Here is a 12900-nt window from a genome sequence, read left to right on the forward strand (position 1 = left end):
CTTTTAGCTCTAGACAGGCCTTTACTTGTTAACAGCATCTCGAGCAATCTTTTCAAAATACTTTTGTTAAATGCATGGAAACAGTAGCACTGCTGTAAAAAAAATATGTTTGGAAAACATGTATGTTAAGGAAGCTTTTTAATACTCTGCAAGCCTGAACAGAGGCTTTTAAAACACACGTCATTCAGGACTGTGTTAACACTCGATAGGAAGGAGGCTTCACTGTGAGTGCATCTAAACTGAATATGCCATACTAACCGTAGTCCATACTGAAATTCACACTTTTGGTAGTCTGTATTTTGTAGATCACTCGTGGGTAAACCTTTTTAGCTGGAGGAAGTTTGGAAAGCACCAAAGAGAGGCTTCGAGGCTGGGGCTGCCAGCTGCATGGCTGGGGCTCTCTGGGTGTGCAGGGCTTCCTGGTAAAGCAGTTATCTCAACAGGCTGCCTGGAAGCTCAGGGGCAGTACTGAGCTCCATCCCAGGCAGTAACTGTACCTTCAGAGTGCTGGTTATCAGCTGCTCTTGCCTTTGATGCCTTCTTGCAGCTCTGTGGTCCGTATGTTTTTAGCAGTTTGAACACACTTGACTTGGAGAAGTGCAGGAGTTCCCCAAGGCAGTCGTGCACCTGTGTTCAAATGTAGACTGAAGAAGAGGTTTCAGTCTGCATCAAATTACATCCCAGGCTCAGATTTTTATCTTCAGAACAGGCTTCTTATGCACACCTACCTTGTGTGCAGATATGAACTCTTCACACCTGTGAAATGTTGACGTGACCACAAAGTTGGGTCTTGAAGTCACTCCTTTCTGAAGCACCTTCCCACCCATGACATCTGGATGTGCCTGGTTGTGACTCACAGCTTTGTGCGTGCAAATCCTAAAAGAGCAGATCAAATGTCATCGCCTTTGGATTAAATTGCTGGTTTGCTGCACTGTGCTGCCACTGTTCATTTTTCTCTGTGTGAGGATGAAGGCCTCATCATGAAGTCATCAGAAAAGCTCTCCACTGGTCTTTGATCACTGGTTTATTGACGGTTATGTCTCCTGCTCCTCACAAGCAGTACTGCCTTTCACTGGCTTAATTGTCTATCTCCTCTCGCTCAGGACTTCTTGCAGAATCTTGCTCTTTTCTCCCTTCTCATCTCTTTCTGTTGGTTCTCCATGCTGTTTTCTACCTGAGGGCTTCTCACAGACTTCCTGTGATCCACTGCAGATAAACTCAAGAAAAACATTGATGCAGCATGTCAGGTCACGTTAGTGGGAATCTACAAGTAAGATCCCATCTTTTGTGGCCATACTGTCCTTTCTACTTTTCACAGGTACAGCAAAGTTGCCAGAGTTGATCACAAGTCCCTTATGAGAAGGCCATGACTTTTCCAGGAAGCATTTTTTTTAGAAGTAGCATGGACAAGAAGGCAGCATTTTCCCTTTCTTCATTTCTTTGGACTATTCAGCTGGAGACTATTTATCTTTCCCCCCTTTCTCCGAAACATGAACCTAAATTTTAAAATATGGAATTTAAGTATGAATTAAAACATGAATTTAAAATTGGTGGACAAACCAATTTTAATATGGGTACCAGATATGTTGGTTCTGTGTATTACAGATGTTATTCTGTATATTCTGTATATATATATATATTCTGTATATTCTGACAGAGATATTTAAATAATCTTAAAGCACCCCAATAATAAAGAAGAGCTTTAGAGGAAAGTCATGAGAATATTATTTAATCCCTAACATTTCATGAGTGTGTTCAAAAATATGGAACTTGTAGGAATTTAATATCTAGATCTTTATGCATAGAATGTATTATTATACTAACATGCAAGTAAGAAAATCTGTTTTCCCAGCAGTTTGGAGTTGTTGTACACATGTCCTGGACCGATCCTATTAGCTTAATGTTTTGCACCATTTGCATGCAGACGCGCATCGATCTGATGTTTGATAGCGTTACAGTGTGTGACGTGCATGCTGGGTTTGTCTGTTGTGAACAGCTCTATGTACCTGTTTTTCTTCAGGATCGTTTTATATTGAACAACGTTCTGCAATTAGCTTCAATGCAATCAATACTTTTTAGAAGTAGTTCTAAAGTATTAAACGGTGGCATCATCCTGTTTGAAACCTAGATGCTTATGTACTAATGAAGTGCTTGTTTCTTGTCAGGCTGGTGTTGCAGTTCTGTATAAACTGAGTCTGAGCCTCAGCTCACTTGCTAGTTAAAAATGCATTATTTCTTTCATCGTAACAGATTTGATGCAGTATTGGAGCAAGATGAAAAAGGAGTCAGAACAGAAATCCTCACTGTCCATTGATTTGCATCTTCTCTTGCACATCTTGCAGATAATGTCTTTTGCTTTGTCTTCTTTCTTTCTTCCAGATTTCATTCTACAGTTTATTTCTCTTTCTCTGTCATCCATGTTGCTCTGCTACAACGAATAGAGGACCACATCCAGCACTGTATGCTAAGGTCTATGACTTCTTTAGGCTGTGTGAAAGAACTCAGGACAACTTAGGAGTGAAAAGACTAAAGAAAAAAATAGAGAAAGCTGGGAAAATTCCATGAGAACTGACTAGCAAATAGTGGAGAGTGTTTGTAAATCCCTACCTTTCATGCGCTCGTCATCTACCTTCAATGTTGTCTGAATTGTTTTGCATAGTGTGCAAAGCCTGAATGTCCTTTTGTAGTTGGACAGGCTAACAGTATTCTTTTGGAATTTTTCTAGAACATTTGGAAGATAGTACTGATGAGGATGCTCCATTGCATAGCCCTGGGACAGAAGGAAGGTGAGCGATCTTTGTTAATAGGTAACTGGGTCTGATTCTAGAAAAATTACCATCATTTCTCCTTTTTGTAACGCATTCTGTAATCATCAGAAGATACCTGTGGTGTGTTTTCCTTTCAGTTTGCCCATCAATTCAATAGAAAGAAATGTTAAATTAAAATATGCATTTTGAAAAGATGACTATTTTCTTACTAATTATGCTGCAATTTTTCTTTTAGTGCATTATCTTCGGATCTTTTGAAGCTTTGTGGTGAAGTCAAACCCAAAAGCAAGGTATACTGTAGAATCATTATAACTCATACTTTAGTGGCATCTTCTGGAGGATGCTGTTTCTTTGCTCTAGAGTCATAAGTGAGCAAAGACATACAGAAGGTGAACTGAGATAAAGCTTGTATGATTTGTATGTAGTGTATTTTTTGTGTAATCCTCCTCTCTGTGAAGTAATAATAAATTTTCACTATCTTGTGGCTGAATTTTCACACTTACAGAACAGATACTTTTATAAACCAATAGGATCCCAAACTGAGTAGATTTGCAGTTTAGTATTAATAAACATCATGAAGGGTAGGGGTCAGGGTATGTTCAAGTTGGGGATTAGGAAAAGATTCATCACCAGGGGGTAGCTGGCATGGAACAGGCTGCCCAGGGCAGTGGTATGGCCCCAGGCTGTCAAAGTTCAAGGAGTGTTTGGGCAGCACTCTCAGACACACAAAGTTTGAAGTTTGGATAGTGCTGCGTGGAGCAAGGTTTTGGACTTCATGATCCTTATGGATCTCTTCCAACTCAGAATATTCTATGACTCTACAATTAATGAGGCTGCTGCTTAATATTAATATCAATGGGAACAGAAACATGCTTTATTTATTTATTTATTTAATTTGCTTCCCTGGTCATGGGAATTTAAAGAGTTTATAAAATAAAGTTTGACCTTCGGGTTCTAAGTGAAAGTTATCATTGCAGGTAGGTTGGCTGCAGTTTAATATTAATGGCAGTGGGAACTAGAAATGTGTACTGTTTGTGATTTGCTCCTGTGGCCACAGGAGCATAAAGCAAATTTGTAAAATAAGTAGAAGTTCTAGCCCCTATGCTTTGAACTACAGTTGACCCTGGAGGACCGTATCTAAGTTGGCTGTTGCATTACTGATAGTCTTATTTGGCTGCACAGCTCTTTGGGTAGGTAAACTGAAGGAGTTTGATCTGAAAATGTTGGCATGAATAAACATGTCATTTTGTGTTCATGTTGGGCCTTTGTCTTTCCCAGAGGCGTTTCTTTCCTTAAGGAATAGATTTTAAGTTTGCAGCAGCTAAACTCCTACCATGCTTGACCAGTTTTCTAAGAATGACGGCGTTGCACAGAGCTTGGCTCCTTTGTGAGGCTTTCTGCTGTTTCCTAACTGTTGAAATGCTGAGAGAATCTTAATTCATCATAATGTCAATTTAGGAGTAGTTTAAGCCAAGTAGCAGCTATTTTTACGTCAGAAGAAACATCACTGTAAGAAATTACTCCAATATAATTGTAGTTATTTAAATTCACACTTTGCATTACTCCTCTGCTTTATAACGTTTCATTTAGATAAATCTTAGGGAGTAATAGATGCTTGTAGTTGGTTTCCAAGGACATCCTTTCAAACAGTTGTCAAATCAATGTTTTCTGCTGTTGAACTTGACTTACCTTCTCTGAAATCATTGCCAAGGAGTACAGATGAGCTTCCTAATTTAGTTTCTAAAGGAAGCTGCCAAGTGATTTGAGGAGAATGCCATTTACAAGCTAATGATAATCTTAAGTGTAGTACTCTTGAAACATTCTAGAAAGTGATTAAGTTGCAACTTGCTTTCTGTTTGTCTCCAGGCCCGCCGGAGAACCACTACACAGATGGAATTGCTGTATGCAGATAGCAGCGATTTAGTCTCTGACGTTAGTGCTGCAGAATCTACTTTGCCTGGCCTTCCTGAATCTGCCGCAGAAACCCAAGAAAGTGGGATGACTGCTGACACAAATGATACTTCTGCTAGGGACAGAGAGTTTATTCCCCCACCAACTGGCTTACCTTCTAAGATAGGCAGCATGTAAGTTTGGCCATGCTGTACTAATTGTTCTTTGCTTTTTAAAACTGCATGTTGCCGATTTCTTGTAATCTATTATTTTAACTATACAAGGGAGGTTAATACACTTGAAGCTTACTAAATAATACTGACAAAACCTTTCCTTCTTTCCTGCCATCAACACTCTACACATTAGAAACACACTGTTGAAAATAACGTGCTGCTTATTGGAGATCCAAACTTCTCTTGTTTTGTCATAGTGAAATCGTTATTGCCTTCTTTCTAAATAGTGGGACCAAAATCCATCTAGTACTTTGTTTCACTAGTGCTGTGGGAAATTTGCTTTCTTGGGATGCAGCAAGAATACACTTAGAACAGCAGAGAGGTCAAAATAAAACCAAACCAAAACAAATAACTGGCAACAACAAGAAATGAAATAGTGTACCAGTAGTACCTGTGTGTGGTCCTAGCTGTTAGGTAAAATCCTTATGGGAGACTTTGTGCGGACCAAGCTTAACCTGAAGAAATCTTTACACTTGCATGCTCAATTAATGTAAAGCTGATACATACACAATACTAGGAATCCTCAAAAATCCTCTCTAGTTGCAGACTGTGCTTACCAGCAGAACAGTTTTACTAATTGAAAGTATTACTTGATGCCAAATTAAACTAAAAATATTTGTTTTCATCTTTTTTGTGATGAGGCCAGTAGTTGTCTCTCATGTACTCCAATGTGTTTTATTCCATTTACTCTTGATGTTCTTTTTATATCTTGTGATATTACTGGTGGTTATTAGCCATCTACCTCTAGAGATGCTAGAGACTTGTTAAATACTAGCTCCTGTGTTCCATGAACTCTTGTGTAAACTGCACATGTTGTATTCAGTGATATGGAAAAACCATATCCTATAGCCATCTTCATGTCACAACTGCTGGAATTAGCCATCTTTCACTATTCACCTGTCCTATTTGCATAATATTTTTACAGTGGTTCCATCTAATATACACTTGCAGTTTTGTGTTATTTCTACTGCGTGTTCCTGGCATGTGCTTGAAGTGGCAAACATGAACCGTAAAACACTGCTGACAGCAATTATTAACCCATGCTGATGGCTTCAGTGCATTTTACATGTTGAATCTGCTTGAAAATAATGCTCTTGGGGGGTTAGGGTATGTGGGGAAACCCACCTATTTTAGCAGCTAGCCTGAGTTCACTAGAGATTCTTGAAGATTCAAGATTTAAAACATCAAGTGTTATGGCCTGACATCCAGGACTCAGGTAATAGCAACTTTTGCCTAGCTCCATCTGCTTTGTGAAAGTCATCTAGCATGTAGCAAAACAGAATTTTTCTACAGAACTGTATTCTGTGAGCGTTATATAGTTGTCAGTAAATCAATTCAGTCAGCAGCAGGCCTCACTTCTTGTGTTTTGATATTGGTCAAAATTGCCACAATCAGCCTGGCCTGTATTGATGCCCTTGCTGTAAGTGGAAGGGTGTTTTTCTGGCTCCTTTCCTCCTTTCCTCCTTTCCTCCTTTCCTCCTTTCCTCCTTTCCTCCTTTCCTCCTTTCCTCCTTTCCTCCTTTCCTCCTTTCCTCCTTTCCTCCTTTCCTCCTTTCCTCCTTTCCTCCTTTCCTCCTTTCCTCCTTTCCTCCTTTCCTCCTTTCCTCCTTTCCTCCTTTCCTCCTTTCCTCCTTTCCTCCTTTCCTCCTTTCCTCCTTTCCTCCTTTCCTTTCTTTTTTGGTAACAGCTAGAGCTCAGTATACTTTCTACAGCATGGCTGCTTTTGCAGGTCATTTTTGAAGAAAGGTTGTCTTTGTGAGCCACCTGGCCTTCCCATTTGAGCCTGTAGTGCTCATAGCTATTGTAATAAATTACATTCTTCTGAAGCAGAGTGTAATCTTCCTTGTGTCACTTAAGTGGCATTCAGAGATGTAGAAGTAATAAAAGTAACCCAAAATATTCATTCTCTGGAAGTAACAGTAATTTTATGCTGAGATGTAAAGTTAAGTGTCTGCTTACGCACAGACGTTGCTGTGGAAACCCCACTGTTTTCTCAGTTCTGCGATGATTCCAAGAGGCACCTAAATGTCCATGGCTAATGCTGAGTCCAACAGTCAGTTTGGTTGGAGTTCTGTTTTACAGGCACAGCTGGTTCTGTTGTCCTTTGATGCTCCCACTTTGTCTCAGCAGCCTCTGCAGAGCAGAGTGGTCTCCTGTAGGTCTTGTGTCAGATTTGCCAGCTTTGCTCAGATGTCTCTGATATTCTGAAAGTCTTAAAGGATGCTAAAAACCTGTAATTAGATGCATGTCTTGCACTTTTTCATTCAGGTCATCAATAGGGATGCACCTGATCTGGGGTTTTTTGTTCTTACATCTGTACTTAGGAAGCTCACTCTGGTAAGAATGCTCCATTTCTATAATACCTGCATTTCCAAGTTTTTGAAATGGATTCTTAATATAATCATGCTCTTTACACCTTTTGAGGATGCATCGCTTTGGAGCCAGAGGTGGAAGACTCAAGGGACATGTAGAGACTAAGCAGGAGGGAGCTGGCTCTATGCCTGACTGTGCAGCACAGGGGTGTGAGGCAGAGGAGTCTGGGCTTTGCTTATGGTGAGGTGTGTTTATTCTAGCAACTACGCAGGATGTGTGTAGGCAAGCAAAGCAGGAAAGACTAGCTCAAGTTTTTCATCCTTGCTGAGAAATCTGTCTGTTGGGCTGATCATAGGACCTCCTTGTGACTCAGAACTTCTTCATTCTTAAATACATACCGGTCTGACATAAAAAGAGGGGAGAGAGTGTGTTCTGTTCCCTTATCATTTGTGTCCTTTACAGAATGTGCTTAGAGGTAAGTAACCTGGAGTGGATCGAACCTATCTGTCCTTCTTGTTCATGCTCTTTAACTGCTAGTCTTACGTGCAAAACCGTAGAAGTTACCGCTTCTGCTTTTTGTTCACCTGCCTTAGGAAGGCCCTGTTTGTTTGCAGCTGGGGAACAGTAGGGTCTGCATGCAGCCCTTGGCATTAGGCCCTACAGGTGGGACCTTCCCCTTACTATGGGTGCTTGTGTTCAGGGTACGTGTGATCACTCAGGACAGTTTGGTCAAGTAGTTGTTCTTGGTTATGCTTTCCATTTTAAATTATGTTACCTGGCACATCAGTCCCTAGATGGATTTTATATGGCACTGACTTCCTCTCAAGGGAAACTGACATAGCTTTTCTCATGGAGAAGTTGCAGATAAGTAGATTCAGAGTCTGTAGAGCAATGATGCTATTAACAATGTCAAGATGGTTGCCTGCCCACTTGACTTCGTCTGCTTAATAAAGTTTTATGCTTCATAATCCACAGAATTGCTTTCTTCCTTTTAGTAATAATTTCTGGTGATTATATTGGTAAAAACAACCTCTAACACACCAAGAAAGCATAAATCAAAGCACATATGGCTTTTCTGTTTGCCCAGCTGGTGAGAAACAGGAGTGGAGACCTTCCAGATTCTGTTTTTCATTTGTAGTGGAATAATGACACTTGAATGCTAACATTAGTATTGCACACTTAATCATTTGCTGTTTTTAATGGGGAGTGAATGTTGAGATGAAGACCACAGTGACCGGAATTGTTTTGGAGAAAGAGCTAGAGAGGCAAATGAAAAAAGGAGGAGAGGGTAGGAAAAAAGTGTCATTATGGTCAGACTCTCAAAGAAAAATACCTTTTTTTTCCCCTTACTGATTGTGAATTTACTATCACTTCTTGAATATGTTAGTGAATAGTTTAATTCATTCATAAGAGCCATTGTGATTTCTCTGTTCTTCGTGTCCATTTTAGATCTTAGACCTTCTGTCTTCTCTGTGATCTGAATTTGAAATACATGTTCCAGCTACCATTATCTCTTTTTTTTTTTAGTCAATCTCTTTTATTATTGAATTAGATCTAATGTTTGTTTCCAGTATCTTCTCTTGATATGTCGATGAACAGTGAAGGTTAATAAATTTGGGATATTTTTGTATTAAAATATGAGAGCAAATACAGACCCAGTAGTCTCAAGAGATGCAATAATTACTTGCTTCTGAGTGGAAGAATGACAGTTAATATAGGAAAAGCAATTTTGTCAAGAGTAAAGTAAGGTAATGATTCGTCTGTCTTTAGTTCTAGACAGCCGTCTTTGTCAGAGAAGAAGATACCTGAACCTTCACCTTTAGCCAAGAGAAAAACATATGAGAAAACAATGGAAAAGACAAAGGCAAAAGATCAAAAACTGTAAGATTCTTTAAAATTTACCTTCTCTGAAATAATTTAAACTATGGATATATATTCTTGAAAGATAAACCTGTATATTGTTTCTTTAATTTTAGGGCAGTTTTTTATTGTTGGCAATGAAAATTGTTATTTATTGTTCAGTGTCTATGTGTGTGTTGGCTGCTTTTATTTTTTTTGTGTGTGGTGTTTGTTTTCCCCCAGAGTATCTTTCTATACACAAATAACTCTGGGCCAGAGCTCTGAGGAAACGTCCTTTGGAGCATTTGCAGATGATTTATTGTATTTTTTACTAAAGGGAAGTAATCAGTTTCTCCAAGAAACTGCAGTTATATTAGCACTTCTCCATTTACATATGTGATTATTTTTTTTTCCTGCACGGAGCTTCCACTGTTAGCAAGTAATCTTTGAACATTTTGCCACCTTGCAACCCGCAGCAGTTTGTAACCTTAACTTTATTGCTTTCTTTGTGAAACATCTGCACCAAGCATTATCATTTTATTTATTTGCTTAAAAAAAGAGGATCTAACATTGTGAGGCATATTGCATTTAACCTCTCTAACCATTCACAATCTGTTAAAGAAGATGTTCTTTTTTTCTTGTAGCTCAGATTCTGGAATCCCAGAGGCTAGTCTGTCACCTCCTACTTCCCCACCAAGCCGGCCCCGTAATGAAATGAATGTTTTTAGTCGTCTTACTGTTTCTCAGGGAAACACATCAGTTCAGCAGGATAAGTAAGTCACGGAGGGAAGCCTCAGCTCCCAACAGGGAACTGCAAAGCACACTCAAGTTACCAGTGTAGTATCTGTTAGATATTCCACCTTTCAGCGCCTACAAAACAGGAGGAGATGCTTCTCCTGCTTTTATGTATTTTTTTTCAAGTAAAATACTCGAAACTTTCATGAAAGTGCAGAAAAAAAATTCAAGAAAAGCGATTTCCTGCTGAACCTTGTTTCCTCTTTTCTAGGTTGTGTCTGGTACTTGTAGTTTTAAAGTTTGTCAGATGTGACAGAAAAGAGATGTAGAATTCTTAGATACGTGTTTTTGTGTGTGTTTGCACTTGAAAGTAGGATTTAGTTAACAATGTAGGAAATTATGCTTTTGAGTTTTTCCAGTTATTCCAGCTCTGAGCACTGTCACAATAGCACTCTGGATGGTGGAGTGCTGAAATGTCTAAACAGTTGTTTAGGGATTATCCAAATTACTGGACAGACTAACATTCTGGGGTGGTCTGGAGGAGCAGGTGGTGTTGATATCCTGTTTAAAAGTGGTAGAGCTCAGTTTCTTACCATGTTAGGCATCTGTTTGTGCAGAAGCTGTAGTCCAAATTGCAGCAGCCTTGAGTTGAACAGAATCTTTACTGCAGGTTTCACTATTGATAATAGTGCCATGCAGCTCTTATGGACTGCAACTCAAACTCAGAATAAACCTCTGGCTTGGACTATAAGACAAAACAAACAAACAAAAAAAACAAAAAAACAGGTCTCTCTGTGTTATTTTTTTCTCTTTCATAAAGCTTTGCTCTTTTTCAGTGGTCTGCAGGGTCGTCGAATACTAAGCAGTAGCTTACAAGGTTTCCAATAGCTTAACTGTGCTTTTAACTTCTGTATCTTAGCTGCTTTATCTTACTGCTAACTCCTGCTTAACTTGTTTCATTTTCTCTGAGCTGGCTTTGAAATGGAAACTGCTGAATCTGGTTTGAGTTAGAAATGAAGGATATCTTATGACATTGCAAATGTTTGTGTCTTTTCTTCCTGTGTGTTTTCTGTGTTTTTTATTTTTATTTTTAAACCCTTTTCAAAAAGGAGAGGTAAAGTATTTTGAAGTAAGAATAATTTGCAAATTGCTGTTCCTGTTTCAGGGGACTATCAATATGATTAATACATATATATTTTCCAGAATAACATTTTATATGTTTCTTCTACACTTAACAGGCATTGATCAATTTCTTTTTTTTCCTTTCCCTACTTTCATTAGTAGTTATATCGCAAAGGTTACATTTTGTTCCCATCTTCTCCTTGTACTTTGTTGTCTTTAGTTTTGGAAGAAAAAGTTGGGAAAATAAGAAAAGGCTTAGCAGGCCTTATTCAGCTTCTTGGTTTGAGATAGCTCTCTGGGCAGTAAGTCACATTCTTAGGCTATTTTATGACTTCCTATTTTCCCTAATATTATTACGAGTTTATGGTATATCTTGAGCAATGCTGCCTAATGTGAGTTTGCACTGCTCTTCTCAATGGGCCATGCTGTTGTTTGTTCTTCTTGTATGGAGGCTTTACTTTGCTGCTGATACCTATATTCTTTCTCCTCACAATTCCACCACTTGATGGTTGATCGTAGGTCTGATGAAAGTGATTCCTCTCTGTCGGAGGTACACAGGTACTCTCTTTCTCTTTTCTGTTTTCCTGGCATCTCTCACTGAAGTTATTCCAGTTCTTAGGAAATTTCATTTTGCTGCATGAATTTCCCTCATCTTGTGCACCATAATTTTTTTTTTTTTTTTTGCTTTTGTCAGAGGGTGAAAAATTTGAAATTTTGGTCAAGCATGTCTTCCCTGCTTTTGCCCCCCTCTTCCTTGTTTTTTTCTCCTCGAGCATGTCAGGTGTTTTTGTCATTTTGTTTTAGATGAAGGAGGGTGTACAGCTTGCCCAAAACGTATTCTTTCTGTCTGCTTTTTTTGAAAAAGAGAAAATATTTTCATGTTTTCTCGATGCTTCTCTCTATTTAATTCCTCCTTGTTCAGTGGTATGCTTTGGTCACTAGAAATTAAATTCTAATGTAAATAAAAATGAATAGAATCTACCATGTCTTTCCGATAGGATGCATAGTCCTACCAGAGATTAAAGGAATGTCTTTACTCGTGTTCCTAAACTGCAACTTAGAATGTTGGCACTCAGTGAAAAATTGGACTTAATCAAGAGTAGGGCTGTCAAAGGGCTAATAATAATGTGATGGTGGCTTTGTCTAGTCATAGTACCATCTGCAGCATGTTTTGTCTGCAGATTTCAAAACACTGCACGCAGATAGATAAATAGCTCTGGGACATGTATTTTTTGCCTCTTGTCAAGGAGAAGAGTGGATATGAGCAACAGTAGGAGTAACTCTCAGTCTAGAGGCAGCACAATGCACTGGAGAATATTATAGAGAAAAAATGTTAGTTCTGTATAGTGTCAGAAAACAAAAGCACAGAGACCTTAAATAGCAATGATGAAAAGAAAGTAAACTACCTATTCTACAACTTTTGAAAACACTTTAAATGTGCAGATTGGAGTACAAACTTCTTATCCCAAAATGCAGAAGTTAGGAATTCTCTTAATGAAGATGTCCTGTGCAGTAAAATCATAACTTCTAAGACTGTACCAGATAAACAAGGTAACTGCCACAAAATTGGCTCATAGCAGTAGAGGCTTTTTCCTTCCTGTAGCAAGCTTCTGTGGGGCAGTATTATGATTATGATTACTATTATTATTTTTTTACATTTTCCTAAAGCTGATGGTTTTTGTGAGATAGGGCTATGACATGGTGGCTATTTCTTGTAATTATGAATGTTTTCCCCAACCAAGCATGGCAGTGAGTCCTAACTGTGAGCTGGTCAGGTCACAGCGTTCTGTTGAAAGTTTTGGCCATTAGTAGGGCCAACAAGGTAGGCTTTTCTGCACTTCAGAGAAATAGATGGGCTCCCTCTGTGCATGCAGTAGTATGCATGGGATTTAGACAGCTAATAAATATGATTTGGTGATGAATCATTCCATTTATTTATTTATTTCAGGCTGGGTTACAGCCTTTTTGTAGCACTACAGAGTTAGGTACAAATGATCTGG

At 38.8% G+C, this 12900-nt stretch overlaps 1 protein-coding gene across 2 annotated transcripts in view; it reads left to right on the forward strand.

The window, feature by feature from the left end:
• KIF21A (kinesin family member 21A) overlaps positions 1–12900 on the forward strand; it is an 84379-nt gene that overhangs the window by 59761 nt on the left and 11718 nt on the right. For both annotated transcript variants that reach the window (XM_004934759.5, XM_046943787.1), the window contains exons 25-29: positions 2726–2786; positions 3004–3058; positions 4635–4852; positions 8975–9085; positions 9688–9816. In XM_004934759.5, the coding sequence (XP_004934816.2) occupies positions 2726–2786; positions 3004–3058; positions 4635–4852; positions 8975–9085; positions 9688–9816 (574 nt within the window). The remainder of the gene's footprint in view (positions 1–2725; positions 2787–3003; positions 3059–4634; positions 4853–8974; positions 9086–9687; positions 9817–12900) is intronic.

Source organism: Gallus gallus, chromosome 1 (assembly GCF_016699485.2).
Source record: "Gallus gallus isolate bGalGal1 chromosome 1, bGalGal1.mat.broiler.GRCg7b, whole genome shotgun sequence".
Lineage (NCBI taxonomy): Eukaryota > Metazoa > Chordata > Aves > Galliformes > Phasianidae > Gallus > Gallus gallus.